At 37.3% G+C, this 10,292-nt stretch overlaps 1 protein-coding gene and 1 pseudogene across 1 annotated transcript; one reads left to right on the forward strand and one right to left on the reverse strand.

Moving 5' to 3' along the window:
• Positions 1-688: 688 nt before the first annotated feature.
• Positions 689-1,648, forward strand: LOC114683083 (olfactory receptor 4F3/4F16/4F29-like). The gene has a single exon (XM_028857260.1). It carries the CDS (start codon positions 689-691, stop codon positions 1,646-1,648), a length of 960 nt encoding a protein of 319 aa, XP_028713093.1.
• A 6,031-nt stretch (positions 1,649-7,679) lies between these two features.
• Positions 7,680-8,617, reverse strand: LOC114683096 (annotated as a pseudogene).
• Between the last annotated feature and the right edge of the window lie 1,675 nt (positions 8,618-10,292).

Consider the following 10,292-nt stretch of genomic DNA (forward strand, 5'->3'; position numbering starts at 1 on the left):
AAAGCAAAATGAATAGATAGAACATGAAAGAGAATTTGTTGCAGGGTGTAGATAAGGTGGTAGGAAGATAGAAGATGGTGAGGGTTGGGGATGAGAGTGGTCAGTTTACATTGTGTACATGTAATAATTTATGAGAACAAATTTAATTAATTAATGAAAAAGCACTATTTTAAGCAAGCAAAGATTTCATATTTTTAAAAAGTAACTTTTTCATTGATGACACTAATGTAATCCTAGGAAACTAAGATGTGTCAGTAATTTAAAAACACAAAATTCCAGAACAAAGTAAAGGATTGAAGCACAAAGGCTAAAAGCACAAATTTCTTTTAGCATGCCTAGATTCCATGGCACTAATTTCCTGTATGGAAGCTAGTGAGTACAAGTGTCTGCAGAGCTTGTTTGACTCTCCTTAGATTCTCAAGTATCTTTGCCTCTGGTTTTCCTTTCTTGACTATACACTTCAAAATAAACTTATGATTAAATAATGAAGTGACCCTAAATATGCAAGCATAGGAAACGTTCTGTACCTGGTCTCTATGAGAGATCTGTAAAACAGCAGGGTGCCTTTAGTGTTTTGTATCTGAGTAATTGTTTTACAACCAGGATGCCCTTTTGCTTAATAATAATATTTTCTCCCTCTTGTGCCCTTCAGAGAATAGTCACCTTATGGTCAGACTTGCACAAGTTGATGGATGGAGGAAATCACTCTGTGGTATCAGAATTTTTATTGCTGGGCCTCACCAATTCATGGAGAATTCAGATTCTCCTTTTTCTGTTCTTCACAGTATTTTATGTAGCAAGCATGCTGGGAAATCTTCTCATCGTGCTCACAATCATCTCAGACCATCACCTACACTCCCCCATGTACTTCCTGCTGGCAAACCTCTCCTTCTTAGATACAGGTGTGTCCAGCATTGCTGCTCCAAAGATGATTTATGACCTCTTCAGGAAGCACAAAGTCATCTCCCTGAATGGGTGCATCACTCAGATGTTCTTCATTCACACTGTCGGAGGAACAGAGATGGTGCTGCTCATAGTCATGGCCTATGACCGGTACATCGCTATCTGTAAGCCCCTCCACTACCTCACCATCATGAGTCTAAGAATGTGCATTTTTCTTTTGGCTCTGGCTTGGACCATTGGCCTTATCCATTCCGTGGCCCAATTGGCTTTTGTTGTAAATTTACCCTTCTGTGGAGCTAATAAAATGGATAGCTTTTATTGTGATTTTCCTCGGTTCATCAAACTTGCATGTACAGACACATACAGACTGGAGTTCCTGGTCACTGCCAACAGTGGTTTCATCTCCATGGCCACCTTCTTCATCCTGGTTGTGTCTTACATCTTCATCCTGGTCACGGTTCGTAAACACTCCTCGGGTGCTTCCTCCAAGGCCCTCTCCACTCTCTCAGCTCACATCACTGTGGTAGTTTTCTTCTTTGGCCCTTGTATTATTATCTATGTGTGGCCTTTCCCTACGTTACCCATAGATAAATTTTTAGCAATTTTTGATGTCATTATCACTCCTTTTATGAATCCCATCATCTATACACTTAGAAATAAGGAGATGAAGATTGCAATGAGGAGACTCTTTATTAGAGCTTTAAGTCTCAAAAAATTCTTTCATTTAGAGTTCAAGAGTTTCTGATTAAAACAGAGATTCTTGGGGATAAATCATTTTTATCCTGTACTAAGTAGTCTTCCCTAGAAACATACACATGCAAGAAATATTAAACGGACTCAGCAAGTTGTATTTATATAAGTATATAAACATATATATGTATGTATGTATGTATGTATATAATTTATATGTATTTGTAACAGTGACAAAAGAAGATAAGGCCTTGAATTGGTAGGGAAGGGTTGTCAGACATGAGGGTAGTATGAGGTAAAAAAGGGAAGAGAAAAAAATCTTTAATTATATTTTAATTAAATACTTTTTAAATTTAGTACTAAAAACAATTTCAAAATTCTCTTCAATTTAGTCTCTTCAATTTAAATTTAAATATCTACTGTGAAATGCCTTCTCAAGTATTCTCTGCAGATCTGATGAGTTGAATTCTAAAAGTATTGAAAAGCAGTAATTCAGCCTAAAATGTGGTTTATATCAGATGCTGTGTCTTTTATGAAAGTAAAGGCAACTGCTGGAACTTCACACACTCAATATACTTTGGTGTATCAAATGTTGGAAACATTTCTTTGACACTGGTTCTCAGAGACAGAACTCTTCCGATCTACCAGCTGCCCAGATTTTCACCTTGTGGGTTGATCAGTGTCTATAAGGCGGCAGGAATGCACAAAATAAGGATCTTTAGCTAGAAACAGATTGGAACTAGAAAAAAAAAATCATTCTGAGCCAGTTAACCCAGACCCAGAAAGACAAACCTCGTGTATACTCACTTATAAGTGGATATTAGGTGTAAAGTAAAGGATAACCAGGCTACCATCCACATCCCCAGAGAAGCTAGGAAACAAGGAGGGCCAAAAGAGGGAAGCAAGGATTTCCCTGGGAAGGGGAAATAGAAGCAGACCTTGTCCTAACAGGGCATTTGACTAGTGAGGCTTGGGTTTCCCAGTTTTCATCCGAGCAGAACAGGAGCCTGATCCCCCAGGAAGCAAGATATCCTGGGTAAACTGGGGGGGGGGGCTGGGTGGAGGGTGGGAAGGGGGCGGGGGGAGAAGGATGGGAACATGAGGGATCAGGTTGTGTGGGTTGGCGGTGGAACAGAGAGAGAGAGTAATGAAAAAGAGGTCCTGATAGCGGGAGCCATTTCGGGTTTAGGGAGAAATCAGATGCCTGGGAAACTTCCAAGAATCCACAAGAACGACCCCAGCTAAGACTCCTAGCAATAATGGAGAGGGTGCCTGAACTGGCCATCTACTGTAATCAGATTGGTGACTATCCTAATTGTCATCAGGAAGCCTTTATCCAGTAACTGATGACAGCAGATGCAGAGATCCACAGCCAAGAACTGGACTGAACTCTAAAAGTCTTGCTGTAGAAAGGGAGGAGCCACAAGGGTCAAGGTCATGACAGAAGAATGCCTAAAGAGCAAAATCTAAAGTAAAAGATTCTGAGGAAAAGCAAATTCATCAGTTATGATTCAGTAAACAATGTTGTTGACAGCTACATGAGTAAATGATAATAAAGTTCTGGCTTCTAGTAGATTTATGATATTTTATGTGATAAACAGTCAATATTGAGTTATTTCAAATGCTTTTCAAAATACTTGGGCATACATGAGGGTTTGTGCCTAGTCTTATTGTGTCTTGTTATGCTGTATCAGTGGGTGTCTCTGGGAGATATATTGTGTCTTGTTATGCCATATTCAGTGGATACCACTGGGAAGTCAGTTCTTTTCTGAAGGGAACATACCTTTGTGAAACATGGTGTCCAGCTTGTTGGATATCAAGTTTAAATACAGAAGAAGGTTTGTTGAAGAAGATCTTCATTGTGCTAGTGCAAAGACTGACCAGAGAATTTCTGATCTGGTGAGAAAGGAGCAATCTCAACCTTAGTTCTGAAATTGACTTTTTACACATATTGTTGCAGAAGGCAGTAGTGTCCTTGACTGTTGTTATATGAAGACTTTTACTCATGCTATACCTTGCTTCAGGACAAACATTCATTTATTTATAATTAGAAATAAATAATTCAAAATACATAATTACATAATGTTTTGTGATAAATCACTATGCTTTAACTTGTTCAATTTGTAACAATGAAAATACATCCTGCATATCAGATGTTTACACTATGATTCATAACAGCAGCAAAATTACAGTTATGAAGTAGCAATGAAAATAAATTTATGGTTGGGGGTCACCACAACATGAGAACTGTATGACAGGGACACAGCCTTAGGAAGGTTGAGAACCACTGAGATACACAGTAAGACTTTAAACTCAAAGATAATAAATTATCTTCCCTTTAATTAAACAACAGTTTAATCAGTTCTAGGCAAACTTGTTTCTTGTATATTATGTGAGAAGCAAGAGGAAAAGGATAAAATGAGAAGCTGTGACATTTGTTTTTGATGTTGGGGAAGCTTTTTATAAAGGACACTGAGATGGATGTTGAATGAGGGGTAGAATTTTGACCCCATGAAAATGTTAGGTGGAGAAAACTGCATAATAGTCTCTTGTCGTCAATACCATATTCCTTCCTACTTTCTTATTCTGTTTACCTTTTTAGTTTCCTGTGGTTGATAAATTCTAATCTACTTGTGAATTTGTCATATTGTCTTCAGAATTGTTTAAGCTAATTCATATCTTTGGTCTCTGGAAACTACAGCTCTCACATAGTTGAACCTTCTTATTTTCTTGAAAAATGTTAAAAGGCTTTTGACTATGTTTTTTGGAAGTGCCTCAGGTAACTTGTTACACTGGTGTGCTCTAGCGTACTACAGTCTGCAGTCTTTTCACTTTTTGTATATACTTCTCCTCCACACTAAAGTAGTGACATTGAAACTCTGTTTCTCATTCTATTGCTCTACAGAATAGAAACTGCTCCAGAGAAGGAGCATAGCCTCATAGAACTCTACATCCACAAGTTTCTGTTAAGATTTAAGCAGTCAGTGAACACTTGTTTAACAAAACAAAGCTGTAGAACTGCTGAAAAATCAATCCTAAGCTAATGTATAAAGAAATTATTAAAATAGTTTAAACTAAGGATATAAAAATAAAACTAATTATGATACAGTTGTCCAAACATATGAATTTTAGTTTCAAAAATAGCACATTAATTCATAACACTGCCTTTATGGTTGCAAATGCTTTACAAGAGATTGTGCACAAAGCAACAGAGCAGGACAAGAACATCAGCTGGACGGTGGTGGCGCACGCCTTTAATCCCAGCACTCGGGAGGCAGAGGCAGGCGGATCTCTGTAAGTTCGAGGCCAGCCTGGGCTACCAAGTGAGTTCCAGGAAAGGCGCAAAGCTACACAGAGAAACCCTGTCTCGGAAAAAAAAAAAAAAAAAAAAAGGAGAACATCAGATTTCTCCCATAGGCTCCGCTAAAGCCATTGCTCTCTGTGTCCCACAAACTTGCTTTCAAACGCTTCTGCAAACCACTAGGCTGTAACTAATATAATATAGTAAATAAATTTCTTATTTTAATACTGGCAGGTGATACTCTGAAAATTCATAATCCTCCATAAATCATCACAGCATGACTTGATAGCAACAATGACCATTCAGTAACATTTTAAGTTTTTAAAGTATGTTCTAAATATACACAATGTATTATGGACCTATTCTCTTTTTATTTTTATGAAAATAGTTTTTTCATACAATATATTCAGATTACAATTTACCCTCCCCCAACTACTCTCAGAACCTCCAACTTCCCCACCCATTCCAACACTATTTCCCTCCTTCATTAGAATACAGACAGGCATATGATAATGATAATAGTATAGTAGAAATAACAAAAACAAAGAAACAAGCAGAAGAAAGTGAGCAAAAGAAAAAGCACAAGAAGTACCTATAGACACGGAAACACACACATTCACTCACACAGAAATCCCACACAAAAAAAAAATACAAAAGCAGAAACCACACTATAGATGCAAAGGACCTATAAGGTTTAAAAAAAACAAAAGGCAAACAAAAAGCCCTGGCAAAGCATTATGAGACAAAGAACCTCCAAAAATGCCAAAGAATTCATTTTGTGTTGGCCACCTACTATTGGGCGTGAGATCTTGCCTTAAGAGTGGTTCTAGCCGGGCGGTGGCGCACCCTTCCCGCCCGGGGCAGAGCAGGCGGATCTCTGTGAGTTCGAGCCAGCTGGGTAATGAGCTCCAGAAAGCCAAAGTACACAGAGAAACCTGTCTCGAAAAACCAAAAAAAAAAAAAAAAAAGAGTGGTTTCTATACCCAGTAAGACTACATCAGAGAGAATTAATTTTTCATTTGTGAGTGGTCATCATTTGCAGATAGCTTCTGGGTTAGGAATGAGTGCTTGTGTCCATTTACCCTCTCAGCACTGGGGCCCCATCTTGCACAGACCTATGCAGACCCTGTGCATGCTGCTACAGTCTTTGTGAGTCCATGTGAGTCCTGCTATATTTAGAAGGCCTTTTTTCTTTGGCATCCTACTCTCACTTTAAAACTACTTCACAAATAAAGATAAACAGCTTTTTATGGTGGCCCTTAATTCAGGGCCTCTGCCTATATTTCTTCAGACAGTATCATGTAGGACATACTCTTCTAGGTCTTTCTTGGGCTTTGCATTTATATTAATTTGTATTTGCCTTTATAAATGTGTATTGACTCATTTCTTTTCGTTGTTTTAAGGTGTTATGAGAAATTACTCATAACAGCATGAGGGACCAAACACCTGCTCTAGTGAGTAAAACAAGATAATCAACTGAAAGAATTCTGTAATAGTTTGAGATTTATGCAAACACAAGAGGATTGTAAAGAAACTCAGAAACAACAAGAACATTCATCCAGCTACAGAGCTTTAAGAATTTCTAGGCTCATAAGTCAAATCTATAGTTCCAGAACAGGGTGAGACAATAGAAGGTGTAAATAGGAGAGCACCACAGCTATTTCTGCAGTTTATCATGGGCTTTATATATGTTCTGTTGGAGAACACATCCTGGATGGTAGTGCTTCAATTACCAGTGTAACTGCCCTACATCAAACCATGTCACTAAATCTGAAAACTCAGTTGCTTGTCATGGGCGCATATGTAGACTAGTGAAGTTTGTGTTACGTTTAATTTGGCATAAAATATGTACCCTGGTAAAAACAATACCTTGTGTAAGTACAAGGTGGATTGGGTGAATCAGTCTATGAGCCCACAAATAATTAAGTTAGCCAATATGTAGGGTCTATCTCACTCACGATTTAAACAGTCAAGTAGAAATGGTATATAAATGATACACATTAATGGATCACTTACAGGAACTAGACTTATCCAACGTTCAACCCGCAAAGCTATCCAAAAAGGTTGTAACTTCAATATAGATGCGAAGTTAGAGGTGCTAGAATCCCACAAGGAAAATGTTTTTGCTGAACTCTGACTTAGATATACACTAAGTCAGAAAAAAAAAGAATATGTGAAATAGAAAGGAAATAGGAAGGAAACCTGAGTAAATTTAAATATCATAATGTTAACTGGACAGCTTATGTTCATGGCAATTGAGTATGCATGCTAGCAGATTCTAAACTTTTTGAATAACAGATGGACAATCTAAGGACTGGCTAGACTATATGTAAGGTACAGAAAATGAAAAAATTAACTCAGATTAATTTTTAAATTCTTCATGGAGTGCTGCCAGATAATCCTGCATGTGAGAAAATTTATGTTCAGAGAGAGAGGGAATGTTTTCATTTCCCTCATAAGCCGTAAAGTGCTCTTGTGTCTTCTGTATAACTAAAAGTTTACTCCAAATAAAAATTCTTCTTTGGGAATTGAGCTCTCTATTATTATAATCTTTGATATATATATATATATATATATATATATATATATATCAAAATGGAATATATATATGTATATATAATTGCTTCTCTGTTGCTAGAACACATTGCAAATCTTTCCCCATCAGAAGAGAAAAATCACCCAAATATCAGTGTAGGTAAGCAAATTTGATCCGGAAAAGTAATTTTTCACTGAATTTAGTCAACAACAAACTGTGCTCAATGACAAATGTTCACACCACAGTCGTTTAGGAGATCTTCCCATATTTCAGGAGCTGTCTGCATACTCTCTTCATTGCTGTCTTCATTTCTTGATTCCTCAGTGTGTAGATCACAGGGTTCAGAAAAGGGGTACCAACGGCATCAAATATGGCCAGATACTTATCCAGGTGTGTGGAGGGGAAGGCCATGTATAAACAAATATCAAAGGACCAAAGAACAGGACCACAACAGAAATATGAGCAGAGAGTGTAGACAGGGCTTTGGAGGAACCACTTGAGGAATGTTTTTGAACAGTGACTATTATAACAATGTAAGATATGGCCAGTATGAAGAAGGAGCCTACAGAAATGAATCCACTGTTGGCTGATACCATTAATTCTAATTGGTTGGTATCTATGCAAGCAAGTCTGATGAACCGAGGAAGGTCACAGTAAAAACTGTCCAAAATATTTGGTCCACAGAAAGGTAAATTAACTATATAAACAAATTGAACCAGGGAATGCATAAGGCCAACCACTCACGCAGATACTAAAATGAAAATGCACATTTTGGCATTCATAATGGTCAAATAATGGAGAGGCTTACATATGGCTACATATCTGTCATAAGCCATGCCTATAAGCAGCACCACCTCCACACCGCCGATGACATGGATGAAGAAGATTTGAGTGATGCAACCTCTAAAGGAGATGACTTTGCGCTTTCTAAACAGATCATAAATCATCTTGGGACAAGTGACACAGGAAACGCCTAAATCAATAAAGGAAAGATTGGCCAACAGAAAGTACATGGGAGAGTGTAAGTGAGGGTCAGAAGCCACTGTGAAAATGATGAGCGAGTTTCCCATCATGCTTGCCATATAAAACACTGAAGCAAACACAAAGAGAAGTACTTGCATCTTCCAGGAGTTGGTGAGTCCCACAAACATGAATTCTGATACCACAGAGTGATTTGTTCCTTCCATTGATGATCTTTGCGGTGCTACCTGAAGGACAGCAGTAGAAGAAACTGAAAATTACTATAATTATATTAATAGCCCAAAAGGTTAGAACTCAAGACTATGAAAATCAGTTTTTTATTTAGCATTTACAATGGACAGATATATGAGCAAATGCTTGCATGGCTATTTATCAGGGGATGGCAAATTAGAAACACTCTGAAATACCATCCCTTACTTATTAAAAGAGCTTTTATCAAAGGTTCATAAGAAAGAAGTTTTGGTTAGGTGTTAAAAAAGGAAACTTGTACAGAGTTATTAGGAACATAAATTAGTATATTCACTAGAGAAAGCATAGAGCCATTTCCATAATAATTTTAAAATAGGGCCTTGGTATTTAACTGGCATAGAGCACACCCCTTCCAGTATCTAGGGCCCTAAATTTAATCCCCATCAAAGAAAGAAAGAGAAGAAGGAAGGGAGGGAGAGAGGAAGGAAGAAAGGAAGGAGGGAGGAAGGGAGGAGGGAGAGAGGGAAGGAGAGAGAAGGAGGAAGGAAGGAATGAAGGAGAAAGGAGAGGAAAAAGCAGCAAAATGGAGAAATAGAGAGAGAGAGACAGACAGACAGACAGAGAGAAAAGAAGGAAACAGGAGAATTGGAATGGGAACAAAAGAGAGACAAAAAAGATAGAAAGAGACAGGGACAAACAATGGAGAGAGAGAATTATTAACCATTATTAATATTGGAATGAATCATCTACAGGAAATGACCCTGTATTGGCCCATGATCATTGAAACATTATTATAATAACGAATATAGAAACATCTCAAGTGCTCCCTTACAGATTAGTGAACAATAAACATAAGTGTAGACATATACACACAGACACACACACACACACACACACACGCACACACACACACACACACATAGAAATACATAGCACACATATAGTGGACTATTTCATAGCCTTTAAAAAGAGAATTCAGAAGGACAAACATGGTATGTACTCACTCATAAGTGGATTCTAGATATAAAGCAAAGAACAATCAGACTATAACCCACAGAACCAGGGAGGTTATATAGCAAGGGGGACCCTAGGATGACTGTGGCTTATAATAAGTTTCAGTTTTACTCAATTACTGGCAAGCCTCAATGAAACATTTCACTATTAGGATAAGAATTTATACTGTATCACACTGATAATAGAAAAATAAATAAATAAATAAATAAATAAATAAATAAATAAATAAATAAATAAGAAAAAAAGAAGGGAATTTTGTGTCTCATGATAGCATTAATGAACTTGGAGTGTCATTATGCTGAGTGAAACTACAGATACAAGAAGACAAATGCTGAAAGATCTTATGTACATATAAAATCTGAAGGAAGTCATGCTCATAAAAGCAAAGAATATAATAGTGAACCAGGGAAAAGTGGCGTCAGGAATTGGTGTAGAGCAAGTTGATGATGGTAAAAAAGAAATACAAAAGCTCCACTGACATGGTAGTTACTTCCCGGAGATCTACTGCAGTGTGGCAATTATGGACGATGATAACTGAATGCTTGAAAATTGCTGAAAATCAATCATCAATGTTCTCACAACAGATAAGTATGTGAGGTAAACATGTCCATTAGTTTAAGATATGTATGTATAATATATACAAAGTTATATATATAAAGTTACATTATATATTATATA

This window comes from Peromyscus leucopus, chromosome 4, assembly GCF_004664715.2.
Source record: "Peromyscus leucopus breed LL Stock chromosome 4, UCI_PerLeu_2.1, whole genome shotgun sequence".
Classification (NCBI taxonomy): Eukaryota; Metazoa; Chordata; class Mammalia; order Rodentia; family Cricetidae; genus Peromyscus; species Peromyscus leucopus.

What these genes read in the sequence shown, in the direction of transcription:
- LOC114683083 (XM_028857260.1), top strand. Translation starts at nt 689, where the DNA reads ATGGATGGAGGAAATCACTCTGTGGTATCAGAATTTTTATTGCTGGGC.